Below are 23,916 nucleotides of genomic sequence, written 5' to 3' on the forward strand. Positions count from 1 at the left end.
GGTGGGAGCAGAGGGAGAGTAGCAAACAAACACCACATCACCAGAACAGGTTTTAGGAACAAAATTTATTCCAATTTCAAACAGAGAATTTATTTTAGGAGAAAGATATGAAAATCAATTTCCATCAGGTATTTCTGTAATAAGGGTCGGTGCCCAGGAGCCAGAGTAGGACTGTTCCAAGAAATGGTCACTCCCCTAGACTGGAAGAGCCCGGAGCCTGAACGGACCCTAGCACTGGGCAACTTATTCAGAAACTCCTTTTCCCAATCCTCTTTCCCCCCACCCCCATCCCAACACGCACAACAATACATGCATTTCAAATGACAAGGTTTAAAAACAGAATTTTATATAGTATCTTTTTAAATAGGATAATGTTTAAATCAGGATCCTATAATATACAAGTATAACCAAATAATTTCCGCCACATTGGCACTTGTCAAGAGTCTCTGGCACTACTAAAGAAAGGGCATTGGCACAAACCATACTTTTAAAACTGGGGGCTGCATTACAGACTTTACCTCTGCTGGACTCTAACAACCTGGGTTCTGTATAGTACAATACGATGGTCAGCACACTCCGAAAGCACATTTTTAAAAAATTACCAAGTAATAAAACACGTGGAAAAACCCCATAGCGAAAGGTAATGCCAACATCACTAGGAAGCAACAACAGCAGACCAAGACTCCGATTCTAGGAGAAAGGGAAACAGGCAGTAGGGCTGGAGCAACCCAACATGCTGAAGCACGGAGGGGCAGTTGCTCGCCATAGGATTGATCCTTATGGAATGATGCAAGGAAATCAGAATGATCTTCACCCCACCTCCCACCCCCACGGCTCTCTCCACTGTACAGTTTAGAACGACTCGCAGTTGGCCTGTTGGAGGCAGGCCAGTTTCTTCAGGACAAAAGAAAGTGCACTATGAACTGAGCTTGGACAACAGGCTCTTTCCTCAGCCTATTACTCAAAAGACTTTTGTCCCAACCTTCAATCCCTTGTTTATGGGGAATCCTGACCAGCCCCATCACCAAAGAGGATGAAATAGGCAAGTTTGGTTTTCAATTTGGCACTTTCACTAGAGCAGGCATCTGACTGGGGTCCACCCCAGAGATGCAAAAAGAACTGGTTCTGCAAGAATGTTTCACCATCCAAGATGAAGGCAGACAGGACATCTCTCATCACCCGGGGCTGGCTAACCCCGCTTCCTTCTCTTCTATGGTACAACATCCAGCCACCTCTGGATTTTGGGCACAGCTCTGACCTGTTCCTTCTCTAGGTCAGAAGAGATTTCTGACATCTTGTGGGAGAGCCCTGACATATGATATCCCCACCCCAATTACCTTCATGCCCAACTGGTGACCAAGTCACTGCTGCTGCTGCTGCAACTGACCAGAAAGGTAAACAGCATGTGCTCCAATCTTTACCAAAGCCCAAAATCCTTCCGGAATTCATCACAGCTAGACAAATTCACCCTGTTCCACACAATGGATGATGCCAGATCCTTCCTTCTGTGCCTAGTCAGCATCTCGTCTCTTGGCAGGTCAAAGGACAACGCCAGCACAGATTCAAGTGGGAAGAGCCATCATCATAAACCTTGGAAAGGAACCTCTGGGACATTTGTTGCAAGAATCTGAATCTCTCAGCACCAGGTCCACTGCTGGCAATTGGAACCACTCAGAAGATCAGGGAAGCAGGAGGATGGCACATTACATGTTGCAGAAGAAGGGCATTTAGAACAGACCCACGTCTATTATAAAATCCTCTTCATTGAACACTTCTAACAAAAGATCGTTTTGGCAAAAAGACAAGATGCAGTAAAACTGGTGCAAAGCTGTCTGGCATATGAGAGAATCCCTCCCTTGTTTCTCCTAAACATTAGGCAGGATCAGGAATGTAGTTATTCTACAAGCAGCTGCTGTCTTACTCTCAGCCAGACCTAGGGCTCTACTTGTTGGTCCCTAGTACCAACTCTGACAAGGCCAGGCATCGCCTCCCAGAGCTTTCTTTCTTCTGTAGTGCTCTGTGAAATACAGCAGGGTCTTCCCTCTCCTAGTCTGGAAAACTTGAGGGAGCCCTAAACAGAACTACTGGAAAGTAGTGTGAACTCCAGACTTAGTGTTATCCATCACAGGTATCTGGAACAAGTCGATTTCATTGTGTTTTGTGCAAAACACCGATTTAGTGCTCTGTCTATAAACGAGACAACAAAAAGCAGACACCCCCTTTAACAGTGCAGGTTGGGGCCTGTGTTAGCCTCAAACTACCATCAGCAGTCTGTACGCCACTGAAGGGGCATCTGGGGTATCCAGAGAATCTGGACCCAATGCCACTTGTTGAAACTGTAATAGAACCATTAGTGTTGCCCATATTCACATATGTCCAAGAAGTGGGGTAGATTCCACTTTTTTTTTTACGGCTCGTTTTGCCATCACAGTCTTCTAGACAGATACAAGAGGCAGCAGAGCTCACTCAACTGGGCTTCTGGAAGCCTATAAAATGAGATAAAAGGCCTTGAAGCCCTCAGTTCAGTGGAATTCAACATGGCACCTAGAATCCAAAACACTCTTTATTCTCAGTAACACTTGTAGCAACAAACCCAGCTGCCTTCCTCTTTCCTAGCCTGCTGTCTGTCCATCCCTCCACACCCCAAAAGTGACTGCTGCATGCACCTTGCACCTCCAGAGGCAATATCTGGGCAAGTGTTCCAAAAACAATCCAGGCTCCTCTAAAGTAAAACCACAGCAGCATCTGTATCAGGGAGACCACAGGCAGGAAAAGAGCAATAGAACTCCCCACGTCCCTTAAAACTTTTCACAATCTTTTCAAGCAGTAAGAATCCGCCCCACATCTCAGAGTCCATGTCACTCAACTCTGGCCCTTTCTAGGCAATCCGTAAGCTGGACAGGACTGAAGCATTCTTACAAATGCACTCAGCTAGCACAAAATGCAATGAGGACTTCCCCGCTGTTCACAGCATGCAAGAGAACCAGAGCGTGGCATGTGACACCTCGGGCCTTCAGTCTGGCACAATTTGGTGTTTCAATGCCACAGAATTACTCAGTGAGCTTCTAATCTTCGCTGCATAGAGAAGTCGCTCACTTGATGCTTTACACTCCACTCAGTTTCTTTCCATAAATGGAACCTACTTTTTAAAAGAATAATACAGTCAGGCACTTCTCCCCAGGCTCAGCAGCTATTGCTCCAAGAGCTCCCCTCATTTAAAGTCCATAAACAAAATACAGCAATATGTAGCAAACTATGTATAGCACATCAATAATTTAAAAAAAAAAATCACAGTCTCCATACCTTTTATAATTGATAAAAAAGTAACCCAGACTAAACCATACAAAGAATGGAAAAAGTGATGGCTTTTTTGTTGTTGTGGGGTTTTGTTTTGTTTTTTTGCTATAGATGGAGAGCAATTGTTCCTCCCCAACATTTCATCACAGTGAACCATGGGGCGTGTCCTTGGGGAGGGCAGGGTGGGCACAAAAAAGCAAGCAGGATTAACAATTACACCAGAGGCACCCTATGGCACAAGGCAAAGGGACCAGTAGCATTCCACACTCCTACAGTCCAGTGAATTTACAATCTTGGCCAGAAAAGTTATAGATCTCTATATATACCATGGGAATGAAAAAGAAAATAAAAGCAGCTAAGCGACAAAGTAAAGCCCAAGATGAGGCTGCCTTGGCTGAAGACAAAAATTAAGAAGTGAACAAGGTGCCAAAGAGTGAGGTGTATTCTTCCTCCCCCCTCCCCGTTTACTGTGAAATAAAAGCAATTCATTAAAAATATGAAATCAACTACTCTGTGGACAGAGACATGAGACTCCAGGATAACACTGAGCAAATTCGCCACTCCACAGATCAGACAATTTGCAATCATTACATCATTAAAAATTAAGATTTGTTTCCTGTAATTTTTAAATTTTTCTTTTGTCTTTTCTTCACAAGGAGGCCTGAAAGGGGGCGAGGGCAGAGCAGGTCAGACCAGGTTGTACTCCTTCAGGTTGAGCTGTAGGATGGTGTCCTTCACAGCAGCAAAGACAAAACGGATGTTTTCTGTGTCTGTGGCACATGTGAAGTGAGAGTAGATGATTTTGTCGCTGTCTGGGTTTAAATCCACAAACATCTTCAGGATGAACTCCCGGGCTGCCTGAGCATCCCTCTGTGGGCCTGCAGCAAACAAAGGCACCAGTAAACAGCATGAACACAATTCCACCCCAGAAATGCTCGCTTGCTTTCTCAGCCTCCTACCTGTGAGGATGGGGCAATGTGACCAAATGGGAGAAGAAATTTAGCCCTCTCATTGCCTCTCAGTTATGGGATCATCTGGGATCTAGAACATTTTATACCTAAGTGGTTAAAACTTAGGAGGTGCTTTTTAAGCTTCAGAATACTAAGTTGTAAGAAGCTTCAAGAGGCTGCTCTAGACTGCTCTATGAGACAGAATCTCACCCTTCTGTAACCTATCTAGTCAGCTGTGAAATAATGCTGATCCCGAGTGCAAATTTCTTCCTGACCCCTGCAGTAATCATTTCATGCCCAGAAGCACAAGATCGAGGTCCTATTATTTCTTGCATGCCTAACAAAAATCAAGAAGCTCTCCCATGACGACAAACTGTAGCATTTCCTCTCTGCCCATGAACTACAAACTGCAGCTGCCACCAGTGCTCACTTCTTGCCAAAACGGACACCTGGGAATGCTCCGTAGCCTATTTAAAGTGTTTGGAGTTTTCATATTGCTTCCATAGCATAGAACATATCTTGAAACAAAAGTCTCACCAACCACATCGCATTTGCAATCACACAGCATCCTTTGGTAGCTACGACTGCTTATGGAAAAATAACACTAAGAAAAGATTTAACATCTTTTCTTGCTAAAGATAAGAATCCAGCACCACGTGACAAATGAATTCATGATGGACCCCTAATGGTCTTCAGACTAGGGATGTGAAGGGCTAGTCGCCCTCCCTTCCCCCTCCCCCCCCCCCACTTGCTGCCTCCATCAGAAAAAGGCAGCGGGGGGGTGGAGGGGAAGCAAAGGAGGGATACTTCAAAACGGCAGCGCTGCATGGACCCTGGGGCCAGACCCCAGGCTCCGAGTGACGCTGCTGCTTTGAAATGCCATGTACAACCTGGGGCCAGCTGGGGTGTCCCCAGATTGCAGGCAGGGTTTCAAAGTGGCAAGTGGATATTTCTATGTCTGGCATTTTCTCAATGTTTCCCAGACAGAAAGCTCAAAGCTTTTGGACAGTCCAGTTCAAAACCGGACACCTGGTAACCCTATCGAGCTGGGACAGGAGGCCCATGAATACTCAGAACCGCAAACAGCGATTCCACAAATCACAAAGATCTCTTCCAATTTGGAACAGTTTTGTTACAAGCCCATAGTGAGGAAAGCAACTTGCCTGTTTATTCCTCCAGACAGAAATTTCTCCAACTGCTGCCAATGAACTATGGCCAAATCCAACAAAAAGGTGGCTCTCCCTTTATCCTGTTAATAGTTTTTAGTTGCCTCAAAGGGCTAAGAGTTAGGATGAAAGGGCTTAAGGAAAAAAAAGGCTGTCTGACCTTCTTCTCCTGTTCTCCATACACCTTCAATCCCATACAGATTTGGCATCAGCCTATTTAGTGGCAGATACACCAAATCACTGATCAAAGGTTGCAGAACACACAGTTTATGCTTAAGAGCTTACTGGCCCCAAAATGGGCCATGGCAGATAGAGAGATTTTACCCTGCCTCAAGCTTTTCAACACCAACACCACAAAAGATTTGGATGATTTGACCAGACCATATACAGTAATTCCTCATTTAACACTACAGATATGTTTCAGAAAATGATCATGTTAAGTGAAAACGTGGTATGCGGGGTCAATTTTCCCATTGAAAATAATGGAAAAGGTGGGGGTTGCGTTTCAAGGGGTGGTGTCTGTTGGGACCGGGACATAAGGTTGGGGGAGAAAGGGGACTGGGTTACAACAGGGAGGGGAAGTGTTTGGCTCTGGGGAAGGGAAGGGGAGGAGAGAGGAGAGGGACTGGGTTGGGAGTATGCCCGTGACGGGTCTGCTGGGACCCACACCGCGTCCGGCAAAGGGAGGGTCACCAGGGAATGGTGAGGTGAGTGGCGAACCCTCCACCGCTTTGCAAAGAGGTGGGGGAAGCCCCACACAGCCGCCGGTGACGGGCTGGCTGGGGCAACCCAGCTGCCGGCCTACAAGCGGGGGCAGAGGAGAGGGGGCAAGGCGTCCAGCATGGGGGAGTCAGCGGGGAATGGCGCAGCGAACCCTCCACTGCTTTGCAGGGAGGTGGAGGAAGCACCGTGCAGCCGCCGTCAATGAGCCAGCTAGGGAAACTGTGTTATTCCAGGGACAGTCATGTAATTCAAAAAACGTTCCCCCACCCCAAAAAAAAAATAAAAATTGTGCTATCGCAAAAACATGTTGTTAAGCAGGCCCGTGTTAAATGAGGAATTACTGTATTAGCTTGTGTGACCAGGTTGTACCCTGCTCTGCCAGAAGGAGAAGTTTTATGGTCTCATTTGTGTTTCCATCTCTCCTACCATTAAATTCTTGCATGTCTACAAACAAGCTGAACATCTGTATGCACATTTCAAGTATGGATATTAAATACTCTGAAGTCAAAATAATCACAGTTCAACTGAAATCATGAGGAGACCTAGAAGCAGCAGCATTTCTACTGACATTTGGCAGCTTCTTTAATTTCTGATCTATGAGAAGGGTGCATCTATATTTTCAGTCAATCCATAAGCTATATGATAATCAAGATATTCAGATTTATTCACTTTTCCTTTATTAAAATATTTCTACCTAATGAAGGGTTTGTCTCCTCTTACCCCCACAATAAATTCAGCACTGAATCTGTAACATTCATTTTTATAGCATGATTTCATTGTAAATCGAACAGAAGAAAGCAGCAAACAAAAGCCACTCACATCTGAATTTAATATTTTGTTGGCTTCCTTCCCTACCCCTTATTTAGAACACTCGTTCTTGTTTCAAAGGTCCTCTTTAAAGTCACTTACCATCAAACTCTGGGAAATAGTCAACAAGGTGGGAGTACAGGATTTTGTCTTCCAACAAATCTTTCTTGTTGAGGAAGAGTATGACTGAAGAATTCTGGAACCACGGGTAGGTAATAATGGTCCGAAAAAGGGCTTTACTCTCTTCCATCCGGTTCTGATGCAAGAAACAAACGGTATCAACACACGTTATTTGTGAAAACCTGGCCATCTCTGATCCTAGGCACACAAACTCATCCACATAAAGCCAGATCTGATGTCCTGCATGGAATTTGTGTTCCATTTAAGTTTTGATTCAGTGGAGTATGTGAGACACACAAGTGCAATATCTGTGACTGACTTGAATTTAATTACTTGCCAATGTGCTAGATTATTGACCCAAGTCATTTTATGCTTCTCATTGTCACGTGGGATATCTGGGATCACGAAGATTGGTTCCTAGCAGGGGTACGTGTTTGCTCATGGGAAGGAATGCCTGCCACTGGTCAACAGCAGCTCTTCTAGCAGGTCCATACACTAGAATGCTTGGTTGCCAGGATACAAAATATCTAGGGTTGAAGATTTAACATGGGAGGGAAAGAGACACGTGTGCTGGATCTTGAGGGCTTTTCATTGTGGGTACAAACTCTAGAATGTGGGACACCCACTGATCATCAAAATATTTCTGTATAATCTAAGTACATTGTGCATTTCAAACTATCCTGTGCCCTGTTTCCAGCAATGCTGTGACCCACATCGCCCCAATGTTCTCTCGCAGCATTAGGAAAAGCTGAAGGCCAAAAACCAATTATTGCTAATTCAAGTTCCATTCTCTTGGCACCAAGAACATCAGAAAGACTCCTGTCCAGGCTTACCTCATTATCAGATTCCACTAGAACTTGGTCATATTCACTAAGCGCTACTAAAAACATGATGGAGGTCACATTTTCAAAGCAATGGATCCACTTCCTTCGTTCTGACCTCTGACCCCCAACATCCACCATTCTAAGAAAGAGAAAAATATACAAACTATCAAGCTTCTCTTGACTCTAACAGCCTGTCAAGAGTCAAGAGAAGCTTCTTTGCCTGCACCCAAAGCACTGAGATATGCACAAAACACAACTCTCTTCCTCCAAGTGAAGCTAGTATCAGAATATAGTAACGTGTCCTTTAAGAGCAATTGTGCTCAGACAGCATAACAGGAATTCCTCTGATTCTATGGCCACCTCCATGGTGGGCCTGTTTGTTTTTCCTGGAAGCATGACAGCAAATATGAGCATCCTCATTCCTGTTTGCATCCTGGCTTGTTTACAAAACAGTTTTTAGGAACCACATCGAATATTCTACCCCCTCTTCCCAAACACACTCTTACATCCTCCTTAGCTAAGAGCATGGATATTCTTGATCCATAGTTTAAAAAGCCCAGAGTAGTCCTCCTCCAGTTCAGTCCCACTTGAGAGAACCAGTGTAACATGGGCTACAGGTTCAGTACCTGAAGATAATATTCTCTAGGTCGAAGGGGTATTCTATTATTCCTGTTGTAGGAACTCTGACCCGTAGCACATCCTGTTGGGTTGGTAGATATCCTGGAGTTGCAATTCGATCCACGTCACTAAGGTAGCTATGAGAAGAATATGAAAGGAAAAAAACATTAAGACCATAGCTCACACACAAGGGCTGTGTCTAGACCGGCAAGTTTTTCCGCAAAAGCACCTGCTTTTGCGAAAAAACTTGCCAGCTGTCTACACTGGCCGCTTGAATTTCTGCAAGAACACTGAAGATATCATGTAAGAAATCAGTGCTTCTTCCGGAAATACTATACTGCTCCCATTCGGGCAAAAGTCCTTTTGCGCAAAAGGGCCAGTGTGGACAGCTCAGATTTGTTTTGCGCGAAAAAGCCCCGATCTCGAAAATGGCGATCGGGGCTTTTTTGCGCAAAAGCGCATCTAGATTGGCATGGACACTTTTCCGCAAAAAGTGCTTTTGCGGAAAAGCGTCTATGCCAATCTAGACGCTCTTTTCCGCAAATGCTTGTAACGGAAAATTTTTCCGTTAAAAGCATTTGTGGAAAATCATGCCAGTCTAGATGTAGCCAAGGGGATTCGAACTCATTCTAGCCATAGGTTCCTCCCCTGCCACCATATACACATACAAGACACATTAAGGAGACCAGAAGAAATCTGACTGCTTGAGGTAACACTTGGATCATTTAAAATGGGACAGGAGCAAATAATGGAAGACATACTTCAAGGAACAATCTTTCACTAAATCCCAAGGAGATGGACTATAGGCCTAATAGGTTTCTCCACATGGAAACTTCTAAGACTGTCTCCTACCAATGGGCAGCAATTCCCCAAAATCCCATTTGATATAGTAAACACCATGTGTCATACTTCACAAAGTTACAATCAAACATTCAACTTCTCTCTCAATCAAGGGAAAAGAACAGGCCATGTGCAAAGCAGCAGATCCAAGCAGCTGCTCTCATACTTGTTGCATCAAATGAGAAGTGTGAAACATCTAGGTCTCCATAAATTGGGGCTGCAGAAAGTCCTTGTTATAGGATGGATTTAGCATTTCCAATGTTTACTGCATAATTCAGTTTAATTTAAAATGAACTGCTTAACCCTTCTGGTTATTAAAAAGAAGTCTGTATGATCCAACACAATGTCATCTTCCAGAGTCTCTATGCACTCAGACATTCTGAAACAGCTCCAAGTCTCAAATATTGGTCCTCATCCCATGGCTGAAGAAGGCTAAGTCAATAGGGGAAAGTGGCATTTCTACTACATGTCAACCAGGGACAGGGTGCTGGGATGACCTGGGTGGGCACTGCATGGCTACCTGTTTATCCTGGGACAAATATGTACAGCTCTATTTATCACCCAACAGAACTCATGGAATGCAGCTGGTGGCTCTGTAAGAACATATGGATCATCCAGACATTCCAGCACTGTCTAAAGAAACTAAGAGACAGACAAGCTGGGCTAGTTTGCAGTGCGATAACCATATTCAGGAATCTGTAAACTTCAGCTAACAGGGTTCAAGAAGCTTTTGTTTAGGCCAATATGGCACTGATATCCAGCAGCGCACCACAGTGCTGATGTACTTACTACTTAGCAGAGTCAGAGAGCTGATATTCTCGCCTTCTGTCATAACACTCTTGGATTCCAGGGTCATTCCACAATGTCTTAATTGCACTTACATATGGCTGCTCAAAGGTTGTGACTTTTTCGACATCCACTTCCCGAATCAGCAGTGCATTGGCCTGAGGATATAAGGGTGAAGGACAAGTGAGTATACATTAAACCTAGAACCTCTTGCCAAGGGCTCCAAGAATGCTACATCTTGCATGCTGCTCAAGCTGCTTAGATCAGCTGCAACAGCACAGGACAGCAATGGGCAGACTACACATCTAAAAAGTATCAGCTCGATTGTTTTTCTTGTTGGAGATCTGAGTACCAATTTTACACTCAGTAGCAGCCACATCTGTAAAAACTCCTGGAAGCATCACACGAGCCTTAATAGATATTAACTATACAGAAATGGCCAGAGACATGCTGAACTTAACGTTGTAACACAGCTTGGTAAGTTAAGTCACCCACTGTTTAGAAACACCAAAACCAAAGCACAGTTTTGAAAGTGTGGAGTCTCAGATTGCCAGACTTTTGGGGAGCAGTCAGTTTTGTTACCAGAACATAGCTGTCTGGTGTTTCATTTAAGGATTTAAACTATGTTTTGATGGTGTTGGACATCTTACAGTATTCTGCTATGATCATTTATGGAAGAAAAAAATAAGAACAAAAAACTGACACTACAAAGTGCAGCAGGACAGAAGTAATCACTGCAGCCTGTTGTATGAATAGAAATACTATATACATACCAATACTGCAATTCCTAAGGGTTTTCTGGATGCAATGAGAAGCAATTTGTTCACCCACATATACTAATCTTCAAAAAGGAAATTTAATCTAGTATATTACATGTTAGTGGAAGGGGACAGATTATAGCTCCTAGATTCCTTTAACCACATCCCTAAGAAAACACGGGCAATGCAAGCATCCTCATACCATGCCCATGCCTTAGCACTGACTCAGACAGATTCTCTAAAGGCCAAAGAGCAGTTTCAGCCTTCAAGAACCATTCAGTCTTTGGCCTCTCTATTGAGAAAGTGAATAAAATGGCCAGTTAGAGGCAGCTGTGATGTGGATATCTGGTTATTAAGAACTCACCTGAGCCCTTCGAATCTTTTTTCTTTTGCCATTCAATAGTGACATCTTCAAGTCTATACAGACTTGGGCCTCATTTTGGACCAATGATCTAGAGAAGGAAGGCGCTGTATTCTATTCAACTCACTGCCTTGAGCCTCCCAGCTATTAAAAAGTTAATACACAGCTACGTACAATTTACGTGATTTTATTTTTGCTGAATTTCATTTCGAAAAAATAAATCCACTAAGTATTGAGATAACAGAAGATACTAACATTAAGTTCTTGACGCTCACTCAAAATCATCTGCATTAAGCCCTGAAGCCAGCTGAACTAGTTTAAGCCATATGACTCAAAAGTTTACTCCTTGACCTAAAATATTGTAAATCAAACTTCATCCCAGATCAAAATGTATGTGGTGTTAGCCATTTTTTAGAATTTGTAAAAAGGAAAATTGACAGATCACCAGCTGTAGATGATAGGAGGTATCACTTTAACAGTGCAATCTTCTGGGCCCTACAGTAGCTCTTATATTCCTTCAGGCACTGTGCAATGACACCTGTCATACATACAGTCATCCCATCCATAGGACAGTTGAGGGCAACTGCCCCACGCCCTGCAATTTGCCCCCCCCCCCCCCCCATTGTGCCCCTCCCCACTCCACAGCAGCAGGAGTCAGAGCAACCTGGTAGCCTGCTCCACTCTGTTCTGCCACTCTCGCGCTGTTTCATCGTGGTATCAGGAAACAGAGCACCCAGGCCCCAAAGTGCCCCAGTTCAATTATTGAGTGAAATGCAACAGGCTGGAAGAGAGTAGGGATGTTAAAATTAGATCAATCAACTAATCGAATAGTCAATGGGATTTCCATCGACTATTGGATTAGCCGATAAGGGCGCTTCCACTTTGAAATGTAGCAAGACCTACCTGGCTGTTGCTACATTTCAAAGTGAAAGCACCACATGGAGCCTGGAACCAGCGGAGGATTCAGAGGTCCCAATGGCCCCAGGCTCCATTCGGCACTTCTGCTTTGAAATGTTTTGATGGTGCTGGAGCGGGGTGGGGTGGGGGAGGGGGGGGGGCTTTTACATTGGCTCCCCCCAGCATTTCCTCCTCGCTGTCTCTTTCTGATAAAGGCAACAAGGGGTGGGAAAGCAACTAGTCAACTAGCATATCAACTATCTGACTAGTCCCTTATATCCCTAGAAGAGGGCAGAGGGTGGAGCACAAAAGGCAGCCAGGCTGCTCCTGCAGCCATGGTGAGTGTGGAAGGGGTGCCAACACCTGCTGCCACACCACGCCAGGCAAGCACTGCTTGAGAGAAGAGGTGAGGCAGGGGTGCGGAGTGGGGGGTTGTCTTGGGACCTAAGCCTGGGGGGGTGTGTCCCAAGTCCTCTAGGGAGGGCCCTGCATACATTCTAAATGCTTTGGTTTTTGTGTGTGGATGCAAATCAGTAGAACTCTGTGCAGATCAAAATAGGTATCTATATCCAAAAATATGAGCAATGGATATCCATGAATCTGAGGGCTCTACAGATCAGTTCCCACCCCTAGAAATTTTTATGTGGGACAAGCAAAGCAGTTTTCAGGATGCTCTTGCTTAGGAGAAAAGACACAGCTAAGCAAATAAAAACTGTAATGCCCCCTATAATAAAACCACAGAGCCACACAGTATCACAGAACCAGTTGAGGATACAACTGCCATACAGGGCCAAATACCAGAAGTTTGAGCAGGCAAAGGATACAGTACAAAAGCCAGTACAAATACACGGCAAGAACCTTCCACTGTGTCCTGGAGTCTTCTGCTCACTAAAAAGCCCTCAGAAGATGACAACAAACATGAAACAAATCCACCAAGCGATGAAACAATAGCTTAATGGAGCTCTGCACATTGGCTCACCTTATTCTGTTCATACTTGTATAGGATTTTCAGGGTCTCCATGGCCCTGATCATGGACTGCATGGCAGTGAAGATGTTTTGGAACACCAGCTTGGTGAAGCCTCTTTTGTCCTCTTCCGAGTAGCCCGAGCCATGAATTATCCTCATCTGTTTGATAAATGTGCTCTTCCCACTTTCCCCAGTGCCTGCAAAGGAAGAGACCAAAGAAAGGGGAAAAAGTCAATCGAGATCACAAATGAGGTCTGGAACAAAGGGAGTGAAGCTATTACTGCATCATACTCCTCTAGTCCATCCTACTCCATTAATGTATCCAAGTGGATCCTATTCCATTGATTACTTCTCCAGTTCCTGGTCCTCATGGGCCCATCCAATGCCCTATGCCTAAGCGACAATGAGGAAAGAGCATTTGTTCTTCTTGACGGGCTTCAAAGCAGTTCTGATACTTACTCCATATCTTACATCATAGACATTTCCACATCTGACCTATTCCCATACAATCCACCACAACACCTCTAGCTGAAATCCTTGATATACTCCTATATCAGTAACTTGTACAAACTGGGATGTCAATGGATGGGGAGAAGCTGTTATGTAATAAGAATTCTACTGGAGCTTTCACCATTTTAGTATGATCATGCTTTCCTTTCACAAGCCAGATTCCCCCTTACTAGATATATTAGAAAGAGCAGCTCTGAAAGGAAGAAGGGATCAAGAAACTACCTACACCACAAATTTATTCTTCTGAGTGACCTGAAATCACTGGCTGATAGTGATTTTTTTTTTCCAATATCACGTGAAGTGGCAATCCTGTTTGGATTAATTTGTGATCTATGAGAATTTCATTCTATATTCAGAAGTTCGGGTAAGAAACAATTTGTGAAAGGGTCCAGAGAAGGAAATCAAGTCTCTACTGTTAAGCTGAACTTTAAAAGAAAGCAGACAAGCAGGCCAAACACCAGGAATTTGTAAATAAAGAGTCCAGATCCTTGAGTTGCAGCAAACACCAGAACTAAAAAATCTCTGTCAGTACTGAAATGGACAAAAGTCATCCTTAATCACTGACGAGCTAAGTAAGAGGACCACAACTAGGTATCCACCAAATAGGCTTATTTTAATTTTGGCAAGAAGACTGCTAACATTTTAGAAAAAGTTACTTTTCTGCATTAAAGAGGAAAAGGGAAAGAAGGACTAACCGAAGAATTACAGATCAGTTGGATTAACTTCTATACTCGGAAAGATAATGGAGCAAATAATTAAGCAATCAATTTGCAAACATCTAGAACTGTGGTGTCTAATGCTCTAGCCAACACATGGCTATTTGGCTGGTTGAGTGAGGCAGCTACTTAGCTTGAGTAATGTGGCTAGTCTGCTATAGCAGTAGCCACTATAAAGGCTACTACTTCAGAACTGGCTGGACCCCATGGATCTAGAAGATAGTAACAGTCAGCATGGATCTGTCAAAAACAAATAGCGTCAAACCAACCTGATCACCTTCTTTGACAAGGTGCTTTGGATAGGGAGGAAGAGATAAAGGTTATATATATTTGACTTTAGTAAAGCTTTTGCTACAAACTAGGGAAATGCAACCTGGATGGAGCGACTATAAAGTGGGTGCAAAACTGGTTGGAAAAACATTTCCAGGGAGTGGTCATCAGTGCCGGAAGAACATAATGTGCGGGGTCCCACAGGGATCAGTTCTGGGTCCAGTTCTGTTCAATATCTGCATCAATGATTTAGATATTAGCATAGAGAGTACACTTCTAAAGTTTGTGGACAATACCAACCTGGTGGGGGTTGCAAGTGCTTTTGAGGATAGGATTAAAACTCAAAATAAACTGGAAAAATGGTCTGAAGTAAACAGGATAAAACTGAATAAGAACAAATGCAAAGTACTCCACTTAGGGAAGGAACAATCAGATTCACACATACAAAATGGGAAATGACTGACTAGAAAGGAGTACTGCAGAAAGGGATCTGGGGTCATACTGGGTCACAAGCTAAACATGGGTCAACAGTGTAACGCTGTTGCAAAAAAAGCAATCATTCTGGGATATAGTAGCAGAAGTATTGTAAGCAAGACATGAGAAGTAACTCTTCTGTTCTATTCTGCAATGATTAGGCCTCAACTGGAGTACTGGGTAAAGTTCTGGGTGCCACAATTCAGGAAGGATGTGGACAAATAGGAGAAGGCCCAGAGAAGAGCAACAAAAATGATCTAGAAAAACATGACCTATGAGGGAAGATTGAAAAAAAAAATGGGTGTGTTTAGTTTGGAAAAGAGAGCACAGAGGGAACAGGATAGCAGCTTTCAAGTATCTAAAAGGGTGTTACAAGGAGGAGGGAGAAAAATTGTTCTCCTTGGCCTCTGAGGATAGGACAAGAACCAATGCGCTCAAAATGCAGCAAGGAAGGTTTCAGTTGAACATTAGGAAAAAATTCCTACCTGTCAAGGTAGTTAAGCACTGGAATAAGTTGCCTAGGGAGGTTGTGGAATCTCCCTGATTAGAGACTTTTAAGAGCAGGTTAGACAAACACCTGCCAGGGATGGTATAGAGAACACTTAGTCCTGCCATAAGTGCAGAGGACTGGAATAGATGACCTCTTAAAATCCCTTCAAGTCCTATGATTAACTTTGATTTGAGAGTCTTCCTTGTTTCTTCTGTTACACTGACATTCAACAGTACTTTGCCTAGTCAGTCTCCCTTATTTGCAAGAGTCTCTTGCACAGCAACAGTGAAGATAAATATTTTAAATAGGGCTGTCAAGCGATTAACAAATTTAATCACAATTAATCGCACGATGAAAAACTGAATTGCGACTAATCGTGTGCACCCCGCCTTTGAAATGCCATTGCAGGGCTTCCACAGGCAGCACATTAGTAGCCTGGGATCAGCTGGGAACTACAGCTGATCCCCGGCTCCGCTTTGCAAAGCCCCTTTGCAGTGCCACTCCGGCACTTCAAAGGGGCTATGCAACTGTGGAGCCAGGAATCAGCTGGGGACTTTAGCTGGCCCTCGGCTCTGCTTCCAGACCGGCACTTCAAAGGGGAAGCACAGCATAAATGGCTGCGATTAATACAGGACAGGATTAACAATTTATTTTTTTTAACGCATTAATCGCAGGTGTTAATGCAGGTCAATTGACAGCCCTGATTTTAAAATCTAGGAAAGTCTGCAGATTGTAGTAGGTGCAAGATCTTAAACTATTGACTGTAAAATAAACTAGATTTCAAGTGAGCATTGTTTCAACACAACCAAGTGCTAAAGGAGTTTATCTCCAATAAAAGGGACTGCACAAATGTATTCTGAATCTGAAGACTGAGTTGCAAGTATTGCTTGGGCAAAGCATAAAGCAGACAACACACTAGAGATGTGAATGTTTAACCAATTAACGAGTGAGGTATACCGGTTAACTGACAGGGGCTGAAGCCGTGTCTGCTCCAGCCCCACAGGAAGCCCATTCCTGCAGGGTGCCCTCGCATACCACAGGCAGGGGCTGCTCTAACCAGAGAAGCCTCTGTCCACACAGGTTCAGGCGTCCTGCAGGTAGGGGCTGTTCCAGCTGGAACAATATGTTTAACTAGGATTTTACATCCCTACAACAACACACCACTCAACACATGATACAAGCCTCCCTCACTACCCTGCTTTAATACCTGTTTGCAAAGGCAAGATAGATTTCCACTGACTGGATGTTTCATACATCCCTCACTCTTTCAAAGCCTGAATTCTGAACATTCAAACAGGTGGACAGAGCAACATTCCTCCTATTAGAGCTTAAAAAGAAACTGCAAAGATGCCAGTACAGCAATGAAAATAAAGCATGGGAAAAGGATCAAAGACAGAACTTTCTTACCCCATAGTGAGGGAGAAAAGATGGACAAATAAAGGCTTCACACTGCCCTGTCATAATCACCTTAACAGTTGCTGGGTGTTATCTGGTTTATTTCTAGTGGCCTCTTCTGCATGTAGTCATTTATATGGCTACAAATCGGCTGTAAGGATTGATCATATATACCTTCCACAGGCTGTCCCCCCACAGCCACCTTACACAGTCTGCACCTGATTCCTTCACGGGGCAACTGTCTGTTCTCCAAAAATATTCTATAGCATTTTCTTGTGGAAGTTTTCCCAGACTTGCAGTTGAGGCAACTTTCCATTAAATGCACATCAATATAGATCTTTGTTGATTATATCAGCCTGAATTACCAGATTACCAGGGTAACGAATGCTCATCTTGAGAGATATTAGTAAGGTGACAAATCTCTCTATTCTCCAGATTCACAGTCTATGGAAAATCCCTGGCTTCAGCAACGTGAACCATCAGATCTCCAACCAGGAATCAGGGGAGTTCTACATATTAAGACAGAGGCTCATTTATCACAAAGGAACATAATTAATCCTTAGGAGTAGATTCTGAAGTTCCTATGTCTACTATGTCTATACTGCCAGGCAAACAAATTTCTCAAGCAGAAAATGCGTGCGCGCGCGCGCACACACACACACACACACACACACACACACACACACACACACACGAAAAAGAAAAGATTACTGAGGATCCTAGCAGAATTTTTAATGACTCGATTTACTGAGTATTAAAATAAATATAACTGCCACTATCTAGCTTGGTCTCCTCTAGAAAGCTACACACACAAAAATCAGAAAGGGAAATCTTTTGCGGTTGAGTATACTGTGGTGAGAAACACTTCCTCATGCCTTTACCACACTAACCAACAGTGAGAGAGAGAGAGGTGCCTCAAAGTATTTTGATGATGCAACTGTAATACAAACTTCAGCACCAGATCACTAACTTAGGTTCACATATTCTAGCACACAAAACATCAAATGCATAACCTCTGACCTTCCATTTTTAAATACGTGCCTCTTGCTTGGCTTCAATCCTTGAACAATAGCCACACCATCACTGTTATGGAACACAGAAACCATCAATGAGGATAGTCTCCTGTCTTCATAAGAACACAATAAACTTCTTTATGAGACAATGTTGAGATAAGGGAATAATCTGAGCTCACCATACCTTCAGCCAACCCATAAAAGCCACATAGTCTACAAGATATATTGCTGATGACCCCAAGTATTTGACAAATGCATTTGAAAACTAACTTGTGTGTTGGGTCAATGGCAGCCATTGCTCACTTACTATGCTAGGACCAAAGTGAGAAACTTTGCACAAGAAAAATAACCTTGTTTTCTTCATTAAAAAAAAATGTATGCCCAGTATCAGTGGGTAGTAACCGAAGCACTGAAATAGCACTATTTATAAGCAGTCCAACTCATAACAGCACTTCTATTTTTCACTCAGTATTTCTGGTTCAGACTTCTATATAAACCAACTGTCAGCACACCGGACAGCAAAAGACTATGAAGAAATTACCTCTGCTTACCCTACATTCTTATTGATATACTACTGTTTGTGTTTTCTCTTTAAAATATATCTGCCTTCCCCAAAATTCTTAACCAAGAAAATGCATCTCTAACTAATATGATGGCCTACATTTATGCTGTATCTTACACACCAAAGGATTCTGAATGACTTTATGACCCCCACACAGGAAGTTATCGTCACTCACCACTAGAACTACCATCTTTACAGGCCTATGTGCCTGCTGCTTAAGAACTCACAATACTATGTAAGTTTAGGAGATGCAGTGAAGAGTACCATATCTTGCGGCTAACACTGTCATTCTCGGGCCTTGTTTAAACTATGGCTGTCCCCCGCCCCAACTCTGATTAGTTTTTTTGTTTGTTTTGTTTTGTTTTGTAGTTTAGCTGAACTGATTTTAAAAGCAAATTGCAGCCCTAGACCAGGATCCACACAGCTTGAGGTTTGATTTTGTTTTTTATTATTTTGAACGAACAAGTTCACATATTAGTTTAATCGAGGAATGGTTCAGATCTTCTAGATCTTAGCCTAAACATGGTTCAACCAGTTATAAAACTGGTTCAGATTAACAGTTTTTAACGACAATTAGATTTGGGGGAAGGAAAATTACCTTCTAAGCTTAAGAAAACTGACAAGTGATCAGAAAAATAGTTGTACATGTCACCTGGACAGCAGCTTTGCCAACATGCTTTTAACACGCTGCTGGAATACTGTACTATTAATGACTAGGAAGAAAGTGCACCATTTACTGTAATACCACTATGTATCCACCTTGATATTCCTCTTCAATCATTCCTGGTCAGACCCAGCCTTGCTTAGCTTGTGAAAACCGACGCGCGGATTTGAAACTGGAACCATCTTACATCTTCAAAACATCCCTTACTGGCATGCCAGTTCAGACTCCAAGGTAACAGCTTTATTTAATCAGACCTGCTTCCAATTTCAATTTGAAATCACAGATAAATTAAGGGTAGGTAACCTTTTTCAGGTCGGGGGCCACTGACTCAGAAAAATCAGTAGGAGGCTGCATACAAGAAGCAAAGTGAGATGTCCCTGACTAAGGAGAAAGACATGTCCCGCATTCCCCTTGCAAACCAGAGCCTAGGGAGGCCCAGGCAAGTAGATTGTGTGTGCTCCAGCACTGTGGGTGGATGGTTGGAGCACCAGCAGAGGCTCCCCAGTGCTAAGCCTTGGGGGCTGGACCCAGGCAAGCCAGGGGCCACATCCAGCCCCCAGGCCTGAGGTTACCGATTCCTGCAATAAATGAACAAGGCCCTTGATAGAACGTCTAGAAAAGTAGCAATAACCAATAGGCCTCATCTCCACTACAGGATGGATGGTTGCTGGAAGGATCAATCCACCGGTGGACGATTTATTGTGTCTGCTTAGACATGATAAATTGTTCTCCAAGTACTTGCCCGTTCAACTTCATGCATAGCTGAAGTTGCATAGGGTAGATCAATGGGAGGTAGTGTAGACAAGGCTTTAGGGTTTTCACAGGTCTCATGGCTTAAGAGTAACTTATGGGCTTCCTGCCACCCAGCATCAGGTCTCCTGCTAACATTAAAGTCTGTAATCTATTACTTTTTGAAAATTTATGTTGGCAGCTTTCTGAAAACCATGTAGAAATACTGATTCCCTATCCTCTAAAAACCTATGCAACATTCTTTTTACTCCACTTGACTTCAGATTCACTTGGCCATATCTTTTGCTCTCCCAACCCTCCCTCCCTTTAAGCTGGTTTAGAGATCTTTGCGCCCTGCTGGAGGAGGGAGGAAAAGTATGGTACCCAAGGACCTTTAGAGCTATTGCTGGATAAATTCCCCCATTTAACAAAGGGGGGAGAAGGCCACACAGGCCACTAGACTAGGCGGCTAAGCGATGTTAGACCCAGGAGTTTGGCAACATTATATAACTACATCAATTTTCACACCCAAATAAGACCAGTAGATCCAGCTCCCACATTAAAGAGTTCACCAAGATGATTGTTTAAAGACTAAGAGTAATCTCAAGGTTGCAATTTTTGCTTATGTCAAAAGCAATTTTAAACACAAAAACCACTATGAAAAAAAAACCACCCACCAGTCAGCCCCAGATTCAATAATAAAATTACTCCAAATCTGGAAAGACTAAGGAAGAGAATGGTTTAGAAGTTATCATGCCAAAATTTCCTATAGTGGTCTCTCTCTTCACAGTGGATAACAGCGAAGTGCCTGCAGTTATCAACTCTGCCAAGTACAAAAGGATGTGCTCAATTGGAGGGGTCTGACCAGCATACATGTGACTCCAGAGAATCACTAGAGATTAACATGTGGGTTCTAAAATAGGGGTTGGCTAGATGTCTACTATTGTCCTAGTATGCTAGGCACTATGCTACTAGCCACTATTCTCTGTTTGGGTTCAGGCACTAGTTGTAATAAACACAATGATTATTGTTAAATAGAGGTAGAGCTTCTAACCATGCGATGGGCAGGATAAATCCTATTTTAGCATATGCAGAGGACTGCCCATATAGCCACAAGGGATGCGCTAGCAGTAATCATCACTGAGGAAGGCAATCGATATAGGAGTGAAAAATCAGATTTGGATGGGATCGATTGGAAGAAGGGGGAAGGTGAGGCAGGGCAGGGACGGGACTGGGGTCAGAGGGCAGGCAATGGAGGGGATCCAGGGAAGGGGCTGGTGTTGGGTGGCAGGCAGAGAACGCAGACAAGGCAGGTGCTGGGGACTTGGGGAGTGGGGATAAATGGGAGGCAGGGCAAGTGCTGGGGACTCGGTGATGGGGATAAGAGGGGGGCTCGAGGAGCAGGCTGCAGAGGGGATCCAGGGCAGGGGCTGGGGGCATGCAGAGGAGGCAGACAGGGCAGGTGCTGGGGACTCGGGGGCCGGGTAAGGGGGGACAGGGCAGGGGCGAGGGATTCAGGGGGCGTGTAAGGGGGGGCTCAGGTGCGGATGGGGGGTCCAGGGCTGCGGGCAGGCAGAGGATGTGGCAAGGGCTAGGGACTTGGGAGGCAGGGATAAGGGGGGCAGGGCAAGGGGGGGCTCAGGGACAGACGGGGGGGCCAGGGCTGTCAGAGGAGGCAGCAGGGGCGGGGTAAGGGGGAGCAGGGCAGATGCTGGGGACTTGAGGGGCGGGGATAAGGGGGACTGGGGGCAGGAAGAGGAGGCGGCAGGGGCGAGGGGGCAGACGGGGGGCCCAGGGTTCGCGGGCGGAGGCGGGGGACTCGGGAGGCGGAGTAAGGGGGACAGGACAGGTGCTGAGCAAGGGGGGGGCTTGGAGGCGGACGGGGGGGGGTCCAGGGCTGGGGGCGGGCAGCGGAGGGGGCGGGGGACTCGGGGGGGCGGGGCAAGGGGGAGCAGGGCAGATGCTGGGGACTCGGGGGGTGGACGGGGGGGCCCAGGGCGGCGGGGGCGGGGCAGACGCTGGGGACTGGGGGGGCCCCGGGGCGGAGGACTGGGGGGGGCGGACGAGGGTGGGCCCGGGGCAGCGGGGGCGGAGCAGACGCTGGGGACTGGGGGGGCCCCGGGGCGGGGGACTGGGGGGGGCGGACGAGGGTGGGCCCGGGGCAGCGGGGGCGGAGCAGACGCTGGGGACTGGGGGGGGTCCGGGGCAGGGGACTGGGGAGGCGGACGGGGGGCCGGGGCGGGGCAGACGCTGGGGACTGGGGGGGCCCGGGGCGGGGCAGACGCTGGGGGGGCCCGGGGCAGACGCTGGGGACGGGGGGGGGGCCCGGGGCAGGGGACTGGGGGGGGGCCCGGGGCGGGGGGCGGGGCAGACGCTGGGGACTGGGGGGGCCCCGGGGCGGGGGACTGGGGGGGCGGACGGGGGGGCCCAGGGTGGCGGGGGCGGGGCAGACGCTGGGGACTGGGGGGGCCCGGGGCGGGGCAGACGCTGGGGGGGCCCGGGGCAGACGCTGGGGACGGGGGGGGGCCCGGGGCGGGGGACTGGGGGGGCGGACGGGGGGCCGGGGCGGGGCAGACGCTGGGGGGGCCCGGGGGGGGCTCCTCACCCAGCAGCAGCAGCTTGAGCTCCCGGCGCGCGTCGCGCTTGTCCCGCCTCAGCTGCTTCTCGATCTCGGCGTTGATGCGCTTCGACTCCTTCACCTCGTCGCTCAGGCAACAGGCCATCATGGACTCCAGCGTCATGGCGCCGCCGGGACCCGGGCCCGGACCCCCGCCCCCCGCGCGCCGGGCCTCGCCTCGCGCCCTCCCCTCAGCGGCCCCTCGGCCCGGCTGCGCCGCCCGCTCCTTCCCTGCCCGCCGAGCCAGCGACCAGCGCGCGCAGCCTACCCCGCTGCCGCTGAAAACAAGGCCTGACTGATGGCGGCGGCGACCAACGGCGAAGCCGCCGTGGCCGCGAGGGGCGGGGCTAGTAACGGCCTTGGGGCGGGGCCCGCAGAGGGAGCAGGGGGCAAGTTTGGTTGGACGAGCAGGAAGGGAGGAGGGAGCTGGACGCGCGTTCAGGAGCCGGGGCGTGGGGCCGCTGCGCATTGTGGGATGGTGGGGGACTGTGGGAAGGGGCGGGCTCCTAGGGAGGGGATAAGAGTGGGAGGCTGAGGAGCAGGGGGCGCTGTGGGACGGGGTGGGGGGGCAGTAGGGAGGGCTATGTGCCCAGCCCAGAGGTAACATCAGGCGGTTGTGGGAAGGAAAGGTTAATGGAGACTGACCCATGGGGGTCCTCAAGGAGCAGGGGAGCAGCGCTGACCCCAGCCAGGCGGAGGAAGGGGAGTGCTCCATGCAGCCCTCAAGGAGCAGGGGAGCAGCGCTGACCCCAGCCAGGGGGAGGAAGGGGAGTGCTCCATGCAGCCCTCAAGGAGCAGGGGAGCAGCGCTGACCCCAGCCAGGGGGAGGAAGGGGAGTGCTCCATGCAGCCCCCAAGGAGCAGGGGAGCAGCGCTGACCCCAGCCAGGGGGAGGAAGGGGAGTGCTCCATGCAGCCCCCAAGGAGCAGGGGAGCAGCGCTGACCCCAGCCAGGGGGAGGAAGGGGAGTGCTCCATGCAGCCCCCAAGGAGCAGGGGAGCAGCGCTGACCCCAGCCAGGGGGAGGAAGGGGAGTGCTCCATGCAGCCCTCAAGGAGCAGGGGAGCAGCGCTGACCCCAGCCAGGGGGAGGAAGGGGAGTGCTCCATGCAGCCCTCAAGGAGCAGGGGAGCAGCGCTGACCCCAGCCAGGCGGAGGAAGGGGAGTGCTCCATGCAGCCCCCAAGGAGCAGGGGAGCAGCGCTGACCCCAGCCAGGGGGAGGAAGGGGAGTGCTCCATGCAGCCCCCAAGGAGCAGGGGAGCAGCGCTGACCCCAGCCAGGGGGAGGAAGGGGAGTGCTCCATGCAGCCCCCAAGGAGCAGGGGAGCAGCGCTGACCCCAGCCAGGCGGAGGAAGGGGAGTGCTC

The 23,916-nt window shown here is 47.0% G+C and overlaps 1 protein-coding gene across 1 annotated transcript; it reads right to left on the minus strand.

Moving 5' to 3' along the window:
- Positions 1-50: 50 nt before the first annotated feature.
- On the minus strand, positions 51-22,896 carry GNA11 (G protein subunit alpha 11). The gene is made up of 7 exons (XM_075902535.1): positions 22,543-22,896; positions 13,127-13,311; positions 10,135-10,289; positions 8,514-8,642; positions 7,897-8,026; positions 7,046-7,199; positions 51-4,175 (listed from the first exon to the last, which is right to left on the minus strand). The coding sequence occupies exons 1-7, from the start codon at positions 22,676-22,678 to the stop codon at positions 3,985-3,987; spliced, it is 1,080 nt and encodes a 359-aa protein (XP_075758650.1). The 5' UTR covers positions 22,679-22,896; the 3' UTR covers positions 51-3,984.
- Between the last annotated feature and the right edge of the window lie 1,020 nt (positions 22,897-23,916).

Source organism: Pelodiscus sinensis, chromosome 19 (assembly GCF_049634645.1).
Source record: "Pelodiscus sinensis isolate JC-2024 chromosome 19, ASM4963464v1, whole genome shotgun sequence".
NCBI lineage: Eukaryota > Metazoa > Chordata > Testudines > Trionychidae > Pelodiscus > Pelodiscus sinensis.

Excerpts from the sequence above, each read along its gene's own strand:
- GNA11 (XM_075902535.1), bottom strand. The coding sequence starts at position 22,678 with ATGACGCTGGAGTCCATGATGGCCTGTTGCCTGAGCGACGAGGTGAAG. Across the intron at positions 13,312-22,542 it reads GCTCAAGCTGCTGCTGCTGG|GCACTGGGGAAAGTGGGAAG; the intron begins GTGAGGAGCCCC and ends CTTCCTTTGCAG. Across the intron at positions 8,027-8,513 it reads CTAGAGAATATTATCTTCAG|AATGGTGGATGTTGGGGGTC; the intron begins GTACTGAACCTG and ends TCTCTTTCTTAG.